We start from the raw sequence: 19,414 nt of genomic DNA on the forward strand, positions 1-19,414 counted from the left end.
CCATGTTGCTATTTTGTAACTCAAACTCCAGTATAAGCCTTATAAGATCTCACACTTCCACTATGCTAACAATTCTAGTAACTCTAGAGGTGTAGACTATATACTTATAAGTGAATACATCTCATCAGCTATACACTGCAGCAACTAAAAGATATTCTTGTCATGTTTGACTTGTAAAAGGAAAAAGAAAAGAAAAGAAAAGACTTAATAACAAACTCAGATTGCAGATAATCAAATTTAGCTCTTACTGCTTTCCCTATGTGACATGTTATGATGAAGTCCCTCAAATTAGCTGCTAATCCAACCTGAGATAGAAAGCACAACATTTACTTAAAAATATGATGACTGATAGAACACGTAAGCCTCTTAGCTGTATGTATCTTTCACTACCATTTCTCCTACTCAATGACTATATAGTATATAGTACATAACATCAAGGATGGCCATGCTGGTCTCCGTGCTGATATGGAGTGCTTCTTTTATAAAATTTTTCCTATTTTTATTGATCATCATCAAATGAAATCTTTGATCATCTCCGTTATTTTATGTTCAACTAGATATTAGTTTTAATTATTGAACTATTACCAATTAATATTATGAGTTGAATGTTATTATGTGTTCAGTTATATTATAGAGTATTTAATCATTAATATTAATTTTAATAAATGTATACAATTATTAATATTAGTTTTTGTGAATGTATTTAATCATATTAGGATTTTCTGCATAAAAAATTCACTTGATTTTCGTTTTTCTAAGTCAGGTCTGTTTTTGGTTTCCGTTGCAAATGAGATGTTTTTTTCCTTTATTTCTTCCAAGTTTGCCCTTCTATTATTTAGTAATCATTAAATGCTGATGGAACAATGTAAGAGAAAAACGATTCGTATCTTCCTTTTCTTCTTTTGCTGCTGCTATTTTCCTTTCACTCTTATTTTTTTTCTATACAAGTTTCTCTAATTGCTTTTTAATTAATATAATAAGAGACTAAATAGAGATAGTTTAAATAAATAAAAATTCTTTAATCAATATTTCAAAAAAAGAACTTAATCTATGTTGCAAATAAATTACAGTATCTATTTAAAAAATTATGAATTATCATTAGAATTTCATACATAGACTACGAATTTTTCATTTCGCTACAGATAAATTTCAAATCTGAAGAAACTCCGAATATAAAAGTTCTAGTTTAGCGTACGGGTCACATAGAAAAAGAAAAAAAAGAAGAAAAAGGTACGAGTTGTATAGTTTTCGTACTGACACTACAAAATTCTAGTTTAGCATAGTTTTAGAAAAACATTCATAAGATAATAATTTGATGTCCAAATATTATAAAACCAATTGATAAAACATAATCTACAACTTTTGTATTTAGAGTTCCTTTAGATTAGGATCTATCTATGGCAAAACGAATAATTCCTAGTTTAAGTACGATATTCTGCATTTAAATATAAAAATTCTAACTGTAATTCATAATTTTTTTTATAGATACTGTAATTTATTACAACATAGATTAAATTCTCTTTTTAAAATATTGATTAAAGCATTTTTATTTATTTAATTTATCCTAATTATTCTCACCACTATTTCTGATTAGTCTTTTACTGTATTAGTTACTAAACGATTAGAGATTTGAATAGAAAAAAAAGAAAAAGAATGACTAAGAGATAGAAGAAGAATAAGAAAAAGCAACAACAAAGAAGAGGAAGATGCAGCATCATAAGAATAAGAAGAAGAATAATATAAAGAAGAAAAAGCAGCATCATAAGAATAAAAAGAAAAAGAATTAGAAGAAGAAAATAGTATGGGTCACATCATTTTTGTACTTATACTATAAAATTATAGTTTACCGTAGGTTTGGAAAAATATTCTGAAGTTAACCATCTGACATGCAAATATTATGAAACCAATTGGATAAATTCAACGACATTATGATCTAGAAATTTTATATTTAGAGTTTCTTTATATTAGGAATTTATCTGTGGCGGAACGTATAATTCTTAGTTTAAATACAAAATTCTATGTTTAAGTACAAAATTCTGACTGTAATTCATAATTTCATACTTAAACTAAGAATTATTCGTTCTGCTGCACATAGATTCTTAATCTAAAAAATTTTTGAATACAAAAATTATATATCATGATGTCATTGATTTTATCCAACTGGTTTCATAAATATTTAGATGTCAGATGATTATCTTCTGAATATTTTTTCAAACTGCACTAAATTTGAATTTTGTAGTTTAAGTACGAAAACTATGTGACCTATACCCTTTTCTTCTTTTTCTTATTCTTATTTATTGTTGCTTCTTATTCTTCTCTCTTAGTCATTCTTTTTCTTTTTCTTTATATAAGTCTCTCTAATAGTTCTTTGAAAATATAGTAAAAGACTAATCATAGATAGTGGTGAGAAAATTAAAATAAATTAAATAAACAAAAACTCTTTAGTCAACGTTTTAAAAAAAAATTAATATAATGTTGTAAATAAATTACAATATTTACTTAAAAAAATTATGAATTACAAGTAGAATTTGGTACTTAAATACAGAATTTCGTACTTAAACTAAGAATTATTTGTTCCGCCGTACATAGATTTTTAATCTGAAGAAACTTTGAATATACAAATTTTAGACAATGATGTCACCAATTTTATTCAATTGGTTTCATAATATTTGGATGTTAAATAATTATCTTCTGTATATTTTTCTAAAGCTATATTAAACTAAAATTTTATAGTTGAAGTACGAATATAAATATAAGTTTTAATATATATATATATATATTTAAATAAAAGACTAAAAATTGATATGCCGAAGACCTAAAATCATATCTAAATATCCTAAATTTTTTATTAACAATATGTTAAATGCGTGCCAATGGCACGTCGGGGCGTGACAAAGGTGTCCCGATTAGCACACCCCTTGCCGACCGGCACGGCCATTGTTGCATAACATTTAGTTAAACCTCTATACATCAATTATCATCTCAACTTTCAAATCTTTCAAAGTACAAACAAACATGATTAAAATTCAAGATCAACTTGCATACTTTGTTTCATTTATGGAGGAATGGATAGATCAGGTTGTGCCAACCTCCACGATAGAGAAAAAGTAGGGCTAACCAGATGTAGACCTAACCAAAAGAGGTGGGGTTCTCTTGACCCATATCCAACCACTTCAACTATAGAGGATTGTGTAGAGGCAAGAAGATTTCATCCATTGGTTCAAATGGGCAGGCTAATCAGGGCGCCTAATCAACCTAAGTATAAATTATGCATGTGGGTTAGGTGGTGCTTGACAGATCAACAATTGGCCCCTAACCTAATAATGAAAGGATCGAACCATTGGTGCTGGACAAATCAACCAATAGGGGTCCTAGCTGAATATTAAAATGAGCCAACTCGACATGCCAAATCATTCCAATATTTGGAATGAGAAAAGTGAAAAAATAAACAAGGATGCGCCAAATTAAGAATGTCCACACACAAGGTCAAGAGTCCTTGTTTCATTATGTGATCTTTACTTCCTTGCAAACACGGTTACCATTATCTTAATTATAGATAGGAACCATAGAAAAAGATATAACACCCTTATTGTTAGACCTGAATGGATTGATTCTCGAATAGAAGATGCGAGATGTTTTCGTTACTACTGAAGATTGAATTTAGTCCTATTGTTGTGATGTTTTCTAAAATTGAGGCATGCCTAACATAATACTGCAAGTATGTCTATAGCAATTTGATGTTCTTAGATGCTAATTTGTTAATGGGAGTCTTTTTTCATTCCATATATTAACCAGGTCAGCCAGGAAAATATAATACCACTCATTTAGAATTTTAAAAATTAAACATGAATCAACACTAGATTATGATAACGATAATTTAAAACATTATATGAGAGGATAGATTTGCAGACGTCACAAGAAATATGATGCACACGGTGGATTGGAAAAACCTGATATTTTAGGAGATGAGATCTGGCTGAAGATGTATAATAACCATTGCAATATTTGAATTTTGAGTAAGAAAGAGGATCTGTGTGAAAGAACTATATTATGATACTCATGTCATCACAGGAAATTTCATTGGAGTAACTTTTACCTTTGGAAATTTGGAAAGCAACAATCCATCTTTGATTCTTTGAATAAAGAGACCTATAAATTGAGTTATCATAATCCAAAGTAGTCACTTGGCTGCGTTCGGATGTGGTTTAGGTTTATTTTTAAACCAGTTTAGTGAGCACTAAACTGGTTTAGCATCCAAATACCAATTTAAAGTAAATGGGTTTAAGGCGACCTACTTAAACTCATTCTTCTCTCTCCTCTCTTCCAACCAATATTCTACATTTAGCAACAAAGCTTAATTACCATTTTACCCTTAAAAATACATCACTTCAATCAACTATTCGTTCAGTTCTTTTCTCCCCTCCTCTTCATATTTATTCACTATATATCTCCTAAATTCACTACTTTTTCATGTCACATCAAGTGTTATCATGACATTATTAAACCAGTTTATGACCAAAGACCATGTTTTTCTAAACTGATTTAAGCTACCTTATTCAAGGTTAAGAAATAAGAGTAGTTTAGAAGTTAAACTACATCCAAATGCCACCTAGATTATGGACTCAAACTAGCTTTAATGATCAAGATTTCTCAAATATTCGACTAGTTCTTAGAGCAGGATGATGACTATCACGTTTCTTTGTGAAAAATTTGACCAAATAGTTGGAGAAAGAAATTCTGGGGATAAGTATGAATAGTTTGCAGCAAATAGCCAACTATCGAGATGAATGTCTGTAATAAGAACCTGACCATTAATGCTGCAATACCTAGTCAGGACAATCTCTAGAATTGATGTATCTGTACAAAGAGACAAATACTCATTGTTATCTTATAAGTTATAAGAATGACATACTCCTAGTTTCACTTCCAATGTCTTTCTCTTTGTTTATAAATCTGCAGATTTAGACAGAATATCAGAGAATAATGGGTAGCTTATATATATTAGCTACAATCGTGTTACGCCAATTCTTATTAAAGACAATCACAGGTTGAAGCTCCCATAAAAGGAACTCCAAATTTCAGCAGTGACAGATGAAAAGACTGAGCAGAGCATTCTGGTTGTTTAAGAATTGACATACCAGATATAATTTGCCCTTAATAAGTAAGTTTAATTCCAACATCTCATGTGTAGAAAGCATTTTCTTTCGATGTAAGAAGAAATGGAAGCAGATAGGTAGAAAAATCAGTGTGTTCAATTGTGGATAAGATCCCTAACTAGATCTGACAAAAAAAATTGGAAGCACAAATTATTAATTAAAAAACACAACCTGTATGTGGTCGGCTGACGTCGAGAGCATACAGTTGGTAACAGATTCATCACCATGATCATATCCATTAGGCTGACAACAGAAAAAGAAGAACAATGAGTAAATGATCTAACAAAAGAAATATCAGATGACATCAATATTGAGACACTTTTGAAAGATAAAAATGTAAAAGCAGGAAAGTACGTAACTACATATACCTAATGAAATCCAATGAAAATTCCAAATTTCTGGTGTATGCCTTGTAGGAATTCATACGAAATAATTATAATCCATCAGCCAAGATCCTCTCCTATAATGTAGCAGCTTAAAAAGAAAAACACAGGATGCAAAACGAGTAGCAATTTATAGGGGAAATCTATTGGACCTTAAACCTCCAAGAACATGGTCCATATGAGGATTGTTAAGTTGTATGAGGGGCCCTTTGATCTAAATCTATGAAAGTAAACCTACTAGACACATCTTAACATAAAAAAGTAAATATTTTTGCTTGTATGTTGTATCAACAAACTGCTGTGGAATTCTTTCCCAATTTTATATAAAATTTCAAACAAATTTCACAAGATTTGTGTGGATGAATCACAAAAGGGCAGATATCCATTTTACTTTTTTATTACTTCCAGTGGTTGTCATCAATTTTACTTTCTTCAAATTTTTAAGTTGAATTAAATGGATGGAAGAAATCATCTCCGTATCTGTTAAAACTTTCACCAATAGTTTAGACATATCTCTATGAGATGCCCCCCAATCCGAAACATAAACAGAGACAAGGGTAATTCGTCTAAAAAAGAACTTTACTTTCTAAAAGCTAAAAGAAGTACCCATAAAAAAAAAAAAGGATCTGTTTTAACATGAAATGGATATCTCCGTATCTTTTCTTTCTGTATATTTCTGACTCATATTTATGAGATGATAAAATATGACAAAAGCTATACCAAGAATTGGTTCACGTAGGAATGGGCGTATTCTTAAAGCGTAGATGCACATGCTCTAACCTTCAAAAATCACAAACACATACGGCATATCCAAGCATAAAATGTTTCAGATGCTTCCATTTTCAAGACAAGCAGAGGGAGAAAAAATATCATAAAGTCAATGCTAACATAAAGCAGATAATAAGACAAAAAAAGATTGCACAGAGCCACAGACTACATCTAGAATATAAACTTCTATAACTATCATTCAGCAAACTGAGCTACCGGAAGATGAGCGACCAATTTCCAACATAGTCATAAAATAAAATCAAGTAGTATTCAGTGGAAAAATAACAGTGAAATGAACCACTGCAGTTACCTCCAAAGAAAGACCTGTGGCAAAACCTTGTTGAAGTGGATGACCAAATGGAGATCCACCTAGAATTGCATCACGTATTCGGTCATTGAAGCTACAAAATTAGGACAAAAAGGAACAGTTTAGGCAACACAAGAAACAAACGAACAGAAGGCCAAACATAATTAATAGACGTAATACATTTACAGAAAGAAGGTAAGCGAGTTCTGTGTTGAACTAATAAGACTTTCACATTTATCTTTTTTGATTTCACTCTTCTAGTTAAGAATGGCCATGCTAGTCGGCATGTCCTATGTCGACTAGCAGTTGCCGTGCAATGAAGAAACCATGGATGATCGTGCCGTGGCGTATCAACACATTACTTGCTCTGTTATTATTATTGTTATCATAAGCAAGCCTAGTAGATTTTAATTTTATATTATTGGACTTGTATTTATTTAAGTTATGTTATGGATTCAGATTTATTTGACTTTTGAGTGGATTACACTCACTGAATTATAATTGTTGGCTTATGAGTTCCTTTTTCTAATATTTCAGGTGCTGATTTATGTGGCGACTGAGTGAGATGCACCGGGACTCCACCTCCACTTAAGATTTTACTATTTTGTCCATCGATCATATTAGACATTTTATTCTAAGTCATATGTTATTTTAGTTTGATTGATGACACATTATCTGTGACATTGGTGTTTCTTTATTATTGATTATATTTATTAGAGTTAGCTATTCATAATTAAATTCTTGTTATTCTGAGACTTAAAAAAATATTAGTTAAGGCTTCGTATATCTCAAGTGCATTGAGGTAAATGGCCAGTCATGATTCCAATTTTTGGGTCATGACAATGTTGGTATCAGAGCCTAAATTTTTGTTATCCTAATCACTCTTAGAGTTATGTGGAGGTCCGGTTGCACAAGCTCAAGTTCGTTGCAAAATTATTTTGCTATATTTAGTGAAATTTATTTTTATCTTTATTTATAAATCTTGAAGGGGCAATATGTATGCATGTCATCGATGAGAGGAGCTGTGGCCCAAAATTCATCTCCTGATCAGCGCAGGGAGCTTAAGCGCCAACTCTTGCACCGACTGCTATTCCTGAGTTGGAACCAGAAACTGCTCCTTCTCAGATTCCTACTTCTACCCCAGTAATTGCTACTGATACAATGGTTTCAGCGCTCCAAACCCTTGTTTAGGCCATTGGAGGACAATCATCACAGATTCCGGCTACATTAGAGTCAAGACCCCTTAGTCTAGATCAGGGTACAGTGTTTGAGAAATTTCTAAAGGCGTCTCCACCCACCTTTAAGGGGATTACTGATTCGATCGAAGCAGAAGCATGGCTGCTTCGGATCGAGAAAATACTGCGAGTATTGGTTTGCACGGAAGACCAAAGGGTTGTTTTAACAACCTACATGTTTGAGGATCGGGCAGGGCATTTGTGGCAAATGATCAATGTAAGAACCAGAAAAAAAATTTAGGGGTTGAGAGAGGAGGGTGCACGTGCTCTGCACGTGCAACCCCCTCCCCTCTCCCTCTCTGGCACGCGATGAGGGGCAAGGAAAATCTCATCTAATCCGAATTGGATTAGATTTGATTTTCTTTTAATCTATAAATTAAAACCCTAATCCTCTCTCTCTCTCTCTGCTTAACCACCTCAGCCCCCTTCTCTCTCTCCTTCCTGCCCTCTTTTGCTTTCTTCTTCCTCACCATCGGAGTCACGCCGTGGAATCCACTTGCCGAAGCGCCGCCGGAGCCAATGGAGAGCACCACGTGACTCCTTGGTAAGCCCTCTCCCACCCCTCAAATTTAATTAAAGTTTAATAAGATAAATTAGAAATACTTAAATTTGGGTTTTCCGGCTTCATCGGCAAATCAGGCCGACCGGCGGCTTTGGGTCACAACCGCATCGTCACCGGAAGCTTCGTGCTCTAAGCCCGGTGTCAATGATATCTTCTAGGAGGCCCTTGTGGCTCGGGTTGTGGTTGGCCATAGGTGGGAAGTCTTCCACCGTTGGTTGCCGTGGTCGACCTTCCCTCCAGTGCAGGTCGTTGAGGTCGCTAGGGGACCTCCGACGAGGTAGATAGGCTGCCGGCGACAATGGTCGCCGGCGATGCCCTCTCTCTCCCTTCCCTTTTCTCCTCTCTTCTTTCTTCCTCACCGATCTCTTTGGGGAAGAAAAAGGTTGGGCTCGGGTTCAACTCGAGCCAACCTTTTTCCTTCTCTTGGGTTCGGGTTGCGGACCCGACCCGACCCGACCCGACCTCTAGCCTTAAGTCATGGGTTGCGCAGCCGACCTGCAGCCCAGTTCTTTGTTGGCTTTGGGTTGGGCCTTGGCCTAGCCCAACTAGCATGAGGTGGAATGGTGGGCTACGGGCCAGCTGTAGCCCAATCCAATCCATTATCTTGGCTGGGCCTTGGCCTAGTCCGATTAGTTCTATTTTTGGAATAGGTCGGGCCAGCAGCAGCCCAGCCCAATCCAATGGGTAATTAAACCCATTTTAGTTCTTTTTAGTTTTTTTTCTAATTTTAAAAATATTGATATTATTCAAATTGAAAATTTTATTATTATTTATTATTAAAGGTGGTGATTTTTAGTACGTAAGCTAGAGATTTGAGATTTCGGTTATCTTGCCTAGACTCAAGTGAGTGGGTTCACTCACATATTTATTTTTAGTATATTTCGTACATTGTCAGACCATATTATTTTTTGTGCAAATTTATTTATTTCACCCTTACATACAAATTTAATTGTTACATTTCTGTGTATATTTAATCATTATACTCAGTGCATCGCCATACCTTGTGCAAATATTAAATTTTAGTGAAAAAAAAATGAGACTAGTATAAGTACGACTTAGAGAACAGTCCCGATATAAATCGTTTGCGATTTTCTGTGGTGACTCAAGTTTATCTGAAAGTCCAAGGAAAAGTACTAAATTAGATCACTGCGGTAACTTTCTTAGGTGACTCGGCGGGGTTTAGGGAACAGTCTTAGGATGAATGAGAAATTTCTAGGTGACTCTAACTCCTCTCAACGGTTAGTAGAAAAGACAGTATGTGTTGATCACATAGTGATATCTAATGACCCTAACCGGATCAACTATAAAGAAAAGTCCCGAGCGTCATCTCGAGGTGACTTCTAGTTGATGTGGATCCACAGGGTTTAGACCCATTGGGACATATGACAGTATAAATATTGAAAAGATGTTAATATGTTGAAACCATGCAAAGTTACAAGTTGTTACTCTCTATTGTTATCATTGTCATTATTTAAAGAACATGCCCATTGCAAATTGTTATGTATATTGTTGATTATTAGTTCTAAATTTTATTTTATTCAACATTAATAAAATTTAGAATTTATTTGGTTTTCGAGTGGATTCCACTCACTGAGCTATAGTTGTTGGCTCATGAATTCTTTTTATTATTATTTTTTATCTATCTTAGGTAATAGTCAGCGGGGCGACTGAGCGAGATGTACCCAGACTCCGCCTCCACTTAGGATTCCCCTATTTACTTTTCCGCTATTTTGGATTTTATGCTTTAGATTAGAAGATAAATTTATTTCGTTTAGAGACTCAAAAATTATAACATTGTTTTATGTTTACTGCAATTAGTTTTAAATTTAATAAAGCAGATCTTCATTTTATTTATTTATTTTTGCCATCGTACACATAGAAAGTATTAATAAGGATTCGTGTATCTCAAACATATTGAGATGCATGGCCGGTCATGATTCTTATTTCGGGTCGTGACAATCAAGCGCCAATATATTGGACTAGAGAAGGGGCTGACTTGAGATAACTTTAAGAAGATCTTCTTTGAGAAGTACTATCCTCGAGCTCTAAAGAAGAAGAAACATGATGAGTTCTTTGAGCTGAAATAGGGAGGCATGTCTGTGCTGGATTTTGAGGCGAGGTTCACCGAGTTGCTGTGGTTTGTTCCACGTATAACAGCGAGTGAGGATGAGAAAGTTAGCTTTTTTCAGGGTAAATTGCGGCCTGCCATCGAAGATAGGATCTCACTTTTTCAGTGCAAGACGCTTCCTGACATGGTTTCAAAAACGCTCCTTGCTGAGAGAAACATAGAAGAACTTTGCCTATAGCGCGAGTAACATTCTCAAGATAAGAAAAGAAAATACTACCAGGGCTAGGAAAAAACTAAGATGACCAATCTTTTAAGCCTGAGAGTAGTCTGAGCTCTTCTAAGGACAGCTATATTCTGAACCAGCATAAGATCTACTCAAGGTGTGGACAACCTCATTCACCAAAGGTTGGGTGCACTGGCCGCCCTCGAAATTGTTATAACCGTGGAAAACCTAGACATATTTCAAGAGATTGTCGTGCACCACACGTGGAGGGTGGCATACGACAGTTCGTCAGCAAAATACAGAGCATCAGCCAACTCAAACTGGAGCATCGATTCAAAAGACATCAACGTATGAGATATACTGAGCGTGATGTACCTGGACTTCACCTCCACTTAGTATTCACCTATTTACTTTTTCGTTATTTTAGATTTTATGTTTTAGATTAGAAGATAAATTTATTTCGTTTAGAGACTCAAAAACAATAACATTGTTTTATGTTTATTGCAATTAGTTTTAAATTTAATAAAGCATATCTTTATTTTATTTTTTTATTTTGCCATCGTACACGTAGAAAGTATTGATAAGGCTTCGTATATCTCAAGCATATTGAGATGCATGGTCGGTCATGATTCCCATTTCGGGTCGTGACTGATGACATTGGTATTTTCTTTATTATTGAATTATATTTATTGGAGTTAGCTGTTCATAATTAAATTTGTCATTTTGGGACTTAGAAAAGAAATATTAGTTAAGGCTTCGTGTATCTTAAGTGCATTGAGGTACATGGCCAGTTATGATTTCGATTTTGGGTCGTGACAGCTACCCTTTTTTTATTTTAAATTGCATTAAAATATGGGGAAACACCCCACAAAAGGATACAACGTCATAAGCAATGCAAGAAAGAGTAGCCATACATTTCTGCCACAACTAAAGCTAAAAATTGAGAGGGGCAGAGCCATTCCAAACAAAAAATGAAATATTTGATTTTGCAAAAGAAGCTAGCCAATCAACTGGTTGATTAGCTTCACGAAAGATATAGTGAATTTGTCGGTTTGAGAAATGTCTAATTAAGGATCGACAGTTTCTGTATAATACTACCCAAACAATAATTGCTACCTTACCACATCTGTATAATACTACTACAGTAACATCAGACAATAGAAGACTTTAATTAAAATCATAAATAATAAATCAGTCTAAAAATTTTGGACTCACTCCAGAATTTTATCCTTCATCACATGTAAATAATTTTGTTAGAACTCCTCTTAAAAGACAGCAGTTCCACAGATTACAAGGGATACTGTCACTTGAAGATATAAAATTAGTATAACTGGAGATGTACCTGCCAATGCCAGTGCCACAGATGTTAAACTGTGAAGCATTAATGCCACGCTTGTTGTTTGCAACTTCACCAAAGTCCCACCCTTCGCCATATCTGTGGTAGCAGAAACAGTAATTTGAAAGATAATTATATTCTAGTTGTAATATCATTAGAAAATTGACCAAATTGGAAAAAATCCTAATTGGTTTTCTAAAATGTCTTTAACAAATATGAGAAATCATATATCTTACATGTAGATCTTTGAACCATCTACTCCATGTTCACCCTTTGACAAACTTTGAAGAACAGATTTTGCTTTCACCTAAATTCAAGAAGAATTATTTAATTAAGTTTTCTGATATGTCATGCACAAAATAGAAGGAGATCTTTCTAAGGATTTTGAACGTTTACAGTAGGGATTCATCAGAGATTGCCTTAAACTCCATGGTTTCCCAAATCACTACATCAAACTCATGCATTCCTGCATCTCCACTGCCACTTCAGTTATTAATATTAATGGAAGCTTCGGTGGCTTCTTCTCTCTGACTAGAGGATTAAGGCAGGGGTTTCTCTCTTTTGCCCTACATCTTTATTATTGAGCTAACATGCTGTCTACGTCCTTGATGCTAGCATGAGTGCAAGCAAGCTGGGAGGTTTAAACTTTAAAGGTGACCAGGTTGGTTCCTCCTCTTAACGCTGACAATCTCCTGCTATTCAGCAAAGCCACCCCGAGAGAGGCATCTAATCTTTGTCATTGATAGCTACTACACTTAATCCGGCCAAGCTATAAATTATGACAAGTCTGCTATCCATTTCGTCACAAACACAAGTCTCTCTGACCATAGTGTCATCATAGCAGCCATGAAGGTCAAGGTTCTCGATTCAGATGACAGATACCCCGGCAATCCACTTTGAACCTCGAATTTAATTTGATATGAGATATCTTCTCAATTGAAAACACGTCAATTTTAACAGAAAAAAGAACAACATGCTGATAATTGGCACCAGTGGACATGAAAATGAGAATAATAATTTCAAATATACTGATAATTCATTTTCTATATAAAATAATTTTATTTTGTTCAATATTTTATATCTAAAAAGCACTGAAAACTGCATATGAAGTTGTGGAATAAGCAAGGTCAAGCAAGCTGATCCCATAGTATGATGTTGCATCGTCAGTTGGGCACCTAAGCAGTAAACTCGTTTCCCTTGCCATGTCATGTCAACCCCTACTTGAGACTACTACTAGAAGACAAGATCCCCAGGCTTTTCAATGCTAATACAATATGCTAAACATAACTCAACAGGAAGAAACTAACAAATATATGTCGTAATTATGCTTTTACCAACTAATTAATCATTTTGCCACTTAGTGGAATACAATCTGGACTGAGCCACACTGAGAGAGTGAAAGTAAAGTCAACTAAGAAAGTGATCTTGAGCTGGAGTGGAATAAAGCCAGCCTCACCTACCATGGTGCTCTTCATCATGTGTCCCATGAGATCAAACCGGAACCCATCAACCTAATATTGCAACCATAATAGTTGTCAGTAAGATCATTGTATGTGATGTTAGACATATTGATGCACAAAAATAAGTAGGAAATTGCAGTAGTCAACAAGAGTAAATTGCATGGACTGGAAAATTGAAGACAGATAAGTCAAGCATAAAAAGGTCAGCAAAAAGACATGGAAAGAGTCAACAACTTTTCATACAAGAAAAGTTGTTAATATGTCATACAAAACTACAACATTTACGGTGGGCATGATAACTTGTATCCAGAGGTATATGTCCTCTTGTCCCGGGGAAAGTTCCTTCCTAACTAGACTTTGTTATCATAACCCATAAGGTTAAGGACTTAGTTCCTACCCTCTTGAAATTTGTCATAAGGTTACCTCCTCACCCAAGACCCAAAAAGGAAAATTTATCAGGTAAGGTGGCAACTTAAAATTTTAATCCTCAAATATCAGCAAAACGACAAGCACTATTAACCAAGAAATACAACCCATGACTAGAAGAAACCTGTACATAAAATAATCAATTGATTCGATTTCACCGAATACGGGCTTTTTCTGGTGAAGAGGAATCAAATAATTCAAGGGGTGTCTTTGTAACTCATTGATATACACTACAAGACCTCATGCATTGAAACAATGGTTATGGACTTAAATACTTCAGCATGGAACATTTTCTTTCCTGAGGAAGATCCCCTAGTATATGAAAATGAAAGGGTGCTTTCTAAGTTGTGGAATAAGCAGCTCACAAATGATAATCCATATACAAAGTTCTAAACAGAATCAATCAGTGAAAATCTCCCCAGGAAAATAGAATTGCCAAACTAACAAAGACTTAAGTAGTTTAAAACAATATTTAGTGTGTTAAAAGAATAAAAGGGAAACAATTGTCTTTTGATCTTTCAGTCTGTACAAGACAATGACAGCACACAATGTTCAACTAATGATGAATAAGACATAAAATGTGATTTATTTGCTGCCTTTGCAACACAACGTTCAATGCATAAAAAGTATATATAGAAGCATAAGATGGAAAGACAATTTGTGAAATCCAATAGAGTTCTACTTATTTAAAAGAAAGAAAAGTATGTAAGATATACAAAATCCCACAAAAATCCACTGGAATTCTGTGTATACAAGGGACAAATGAAGCAACATACTAATGCTTGTAGATTTTTTTTTCTTATTATATATTAATATCTACCGGATTTGTAGGAAAATGTACAAAATATCAAGATTAACAAAATTCAGACAACAATGCTCACTTTATAATTGACTACCCAGTGTATAAGATCATCCAGAATTAAACGTTCTGCCATGAAGTGCTCACTAGCAGTATTATTCATGCATGTGCTATGCTCAATCCCACCATCAGCATTTCTTCGAAGGAAGTATCCAGGAACAATCTATAAAAAGATAATGCTATCATTAAGCAAGCAGAAAGAATTTAACAGGTATGGATAGACTGCACTTCAAAACAATAATCCATCTTTTCCACTAACAAATAACCACATCCAGAGGATAACACATCAATCTCTGGCTCTCTGCTCAATTTTCTTTCAAGACGAAAACTCATAACATCATCATTTCTTTTGGAGTTCTCATGTTCAATTATCTATGTATCTGTTTGAATTTAATTATCTATGTATCTGTTTAATTATCTGTGACATGTTCACGCTTTATATTCTAACGTTACTCTCACTATTAAGTTTGCGATAATTTTATGGCTCGGGAAGTAGACTTGACTTAAATAAGTGAAGACTTTTTTATTTAATTGACAAGTTCAGTGGAATTCAAATTAGTTTGTGTTGCTCTAATAACCCGATAACTACCCAACTACTCTATAAATAATAGTGGTTTTTATATTTTATATTTTATATTTTAATATGGGTAAATATATATAGCTAAAGTTTCATTACATTAACAAAAAAGAGATAAATAAGTAAATGAAAAGATAAACACTACATAGACCTAGAACTCCATTGAGACAATATCTTCCCTTCTTTTGATCCCAAAACACATAAATGTAAAATAGCGAAAACCTTGGTTAGCAAATTGTAATCACTGTAGAATGAAAAAAAGAGAGTTGGCTCCCATGCTATCATTCATTGGTGAAGATGAAGACTTCAGTGACGCTAGTAAGCTGTACAGGAGAAAATAAATTACTGGTCTAATAAGCCAGTTATTCTTCCCCTCTCTTCATTTTTCTTTCTTTTCTTTTATTTCTTGTTTCTTTTTTCCCACTTTGTCGCCTTGCCTTTATTTTTCCCTTTCTCTGAGTTTTTGACCAAACTAGCCCTCTTTCATATTTTATTTACCTAAATAGACCACTTCTCAAACTTAATACTAAAGTGGGTTTGGAACACTGTAGCCCTAGGTAAAACGATGATAAGCTTTAAATAAAAATACGGAAAGCTTCATTTTATAAAACTCTCAACTCTTCAGCGTTTTATGTTTAGAAAATGCTAAAAAGATGAGCATTTTATCTGAAATAAAAAAAAAAGATTCAAAGTAAATTTGGAGGATTTTGAGCATAGTTGGTTTTGAGGAATCACTGCGCCATTCCAACTTATAGAACTCTTCTATATCTTCACAATGATATATTTTATGACTAAAATGGATAACCGAGCACAAAGTTACGACGTTATAAATTTCTTCTTTATATTTTTATCTATATGTTTCTCATGTAGTATTTTTAACTATAAAACGCTTAACTTTTCAGCATTTTACATAAATCTTTTTTTTAGTAAATCGCTAAAATGTTTAAAGTTCTTTTTTGCAATAAAAATGTTAATCAAATCATCATTTTACTTAATAAAATACTGATCTGATTAATATTTTACTTCAGACTGGATAAAACACTTAACAATTTAATGTTTTATTTAGGGCTACAGTAAAATAGACCCCTTTTGGTATTAAGTTTGGGTTGTAAGCCATTTTGGTAAAAAAATTTCAAAACGGGTCTAGTTTGGTTAAAAACTTTTTCCTATTACCGGCGAAAGATTAGCAAACAGTGGCATAGGCAGCTCTTCCAATTTTCTCTTCTCTACTTTCTCTTTTTTTTTTCTTCTGCTGTTTCTACTTAAGTGCCATGGAAAAGAAACTTAAGGAAAAGGGAGAACAGTTTATACTTTCATTACATATTTATCCTTCAAACAATAAAGAAATATAAAAAAAATCCCAAGGACTGCTATGCCGAAGGCATATGCCATGCCTATCCCAAGTTGACATGCCCCTCGCGTGCCACTAGTACACCCTCACGTGCCACTGTTATGCTTTTGGCACACCTTTGACTTAATTTTTTAGGGAATTTACAAATATTTTTAGTTTGAATATATGTTTTAAAGCCTATGTTACAATCTTCTATCGTTAAAATGACAATAGTAGTAAAATAGAAACATTATTCAACATATAATACGTAAGAACCAGAAAAAAAAAATTTAAATTAATTAGGGGTTGAGAGAGGAGGGTGCACGTGCTCTACACGTGCAGCCTCCTCCCCTCTCCCTCTCCGGCACGCGACAAAGCGCAATGGAAGATCTTGCCGAATCCAATTCAGATTCGGGATCTTTGCTCTATAAATTAAACCCTAAAAGTTTTCTCTCCCCTTAATCCCCCTCAGCCCCCTCCCCCTCCTCTCTTCTTCCTCTCCTCCTTCGCTTTCTTCTTTCTCACCGTCGGAGTCACGCAGTGGAATCGGCCGGCCGAAGTGCCGCCGGAGCCATCGGAGACCACCACGTGACTCCTTAGTAAGCTCTCTCCCACACATAAATTTTAATTAAAGTTTAATAAGGTAAAATGAAAATACCTAATTTTGGGTTTCTCGGCTTCACTGGCAAATTAGGCCGGCCAGCGGCTTCGGGCTGCTACTGCTCGTGCTCAAGAGCTCCAAGCTGTTGGCCTTGCGCCATAGTTGCCTTCTGGGACAGCCCTCGTGGCTCTAGTCGTCGTCGGCTTCAGAGTCGGCAATCGGTGGTGGGTTCTCCACCTCGTGAGGACGACGAAGAGAGAGAGAGAGAGAGAGAGAGAGAGAGAGAGAGAGCCTAGAGGCTTGAGGGTGGTCGTAAATCGCCGCCGGTAGGGTCGCCAGTGATCGCTCCCTCCCTCAACTGTCAGAACCAGAGAAAAAAAAATTAATTGGGGGTTGAGAGAGGAGGGTGCACGTGCTCGTGCAGCCCCTTCCCTCTCCCTCTCCGGCACGCGACAAGGCGCAGAAAAAGGGGGATTTTATCTAATCCGAATCAAATTAGATTTGATCCTCTTCTAATTTATAAATTCAACCCTAATCCTCTCTCTCTCCTCAACCCCCAGCCTTTTTCTCCTCCTTCATTTTCTTTCTTTTCTCACCGTTGGAGCCGCCGCTGTGGAATCGGATCGCCGGAGCATCGTCGGAGGAATTTGGGACCACTACACTCCTCCCCGGTGAGCCCTCTCTCATCCCTCTAGTTTAATTTAAATTTAAAAAGGTAAATCGAAAATACCTAAATTGGGGATTTCGGCTTCGCCGGCAACTCTCGCCGGCCGCAGCTTCGGGCTGCTGCTGCTCGTGCTAGAGAGCTTCAGTCGTTAGCCTTGCGCCATGGATGCCTTTTAGAAATTTCTCAATATTTTTAAATAATATTTAGAATTTTATTTAATTAAAATAATCCGATCCGATACAGGCGGCCGATACGGCCGATATGTATCGTTTTTAAGGAACCTTGCTAAAATCTCATCCATAGATAATATTGATCGTTGTAACATCTTATACTCTTCGTGCAAATATGAGATTTGCAATTTTCATATAACGTGATATATATATTAAACATGCATGGGAATGATAAATACATGCATACTATAACAATATGCAGATTGTGGATATAGAGCATAATAAGAGTGTTATAAATCCGATGGGTGACTAATACCATGGCAATGATAATGATTAACTCATCTCAACCTACGAGCACACATCCCTTGAAATTTATTTAGTTATAGACTCAAGTTCTTCCCTCATTTAATTGTAATCATATTAAACCTGAGATGATTCCTTTTCTTTCTTTTATCTTTGATAAATTCTACTGTACATTTGAAATTTCAAGGAAATCTAATATTCCCTTTAATTCCTATATTTTGAAAAGTGTTTTTCATAGATCTAGTGTAAGAACCAGAAATAATAATAATTAAATTAGGGGTTGAGAGAGGAGGGTGCACGTGCTCTGCACGTGCAGCCCCTCCCCTCTCCCTCTCCGGCACACGACGAAGCACAACGGAAGATCTCGCCGAACAGATTCGGGATCTTTAATCTATAAATTTAAAAAAAACCTATTCTCTCCTCTCTCCTCAACTCACCCCCCCAGCCTCCTTTTCCCTTTCCCTTCTTTTTCTCTTTCGTTTCCTTCTTCCTTACCGTCGGAATCACGACGTGGGTTCGGCCTGTCGGAGCATCGCCGGAGGAATTGGGACCACCACACTCCTCCCTGGTGAGCCCTCTCTTATCCCTCTAGTTTAATTTCAATTTAATGAGGTAAAATAGAAATACCTAATTCGTGGGTTTTCGGCTTCGTCGACAAATCAGGCCGGCCGGCGGCTTCGGGTCGCTGCCGCTCCATCTTTGGAAACATCGTGCCGTGGGCATCACCTTTGGAGCCCTCGTGGCTCCGGTCGCCATCGGCCATGAAGACGACAATTGTGCTTGGGTTCTCCTCCACCTCTTGAGGACGAAGAAGTCGAGAGAGAGAGAGAGAGAGAGAGCCGAGAGGCTTGAGTAGACATGATCAAATGGCCCAGCCCGCCCATGCCCGGCCCGGTTTGGACCGGGCTAAGCCCGGCCCGAACCCGGTTTAGGCCCGGCCCGGCCCGAGCCCGAACTACCCATGGGCGGCACGGGCCAGCCCT

General features: G+C 35.7%; 1 protein-coding gene across 1 annotated transcript in view; it reads right to left on the minus strand.

Moving 5' to 3' along the window:
* The window catches only part of LOC140783614 (pullulanase 1, chloroplastic), a 74,171-nt gene that overhangs the window by 24,788 nt on the left and 29,969 nt on the right, over window positions 1-19,414 (minus strand). The window contains exons 13-19 of the mRNA XM_073130555.1: window positions 14,806-14,946; window positions 13,499-13,549; window positions 12,275-12,345; window positions 12,045-12,137; window positions 6,618-6,708; window positions 5,328-5,399; window positions 249-305 (exon numbers count right to left, since the gene is read on the minus strand). Coding sequence (XP_072986656.1) covers window positions 249-305; window positions 5,328-5,399; window positions 6,618-6,708; window positions 12,045-12,137; window positions 12,275-12,345; window positions 13,499-13,549; window positions 14,806-14,946 — 576 coding nt within the window. The remainder of the gene's footprint in view (window positions 1-248; window positions 306-5,327; window positions 5,400-6,617; window positions 6,709-12,044; window positions 12,138-12,274; window positions 12,346-13,498; window positions 13,550-14,805; window positions 14,947-19,414) is intronic.

Source organism: Typha latifolia, chromosome 3, assembly GCF_019914945.1.
Source record: "Typha latifolia isolate L0001 chromosome 3, TyphaL0001v2, whole genome shotgun sequence".
Lineage (NCBI taxonomy): Eukaryota > Viridiplantae > Streptophyta > Magnoliopsida > Poales > Typhaceae > Typha > Typha latifolia.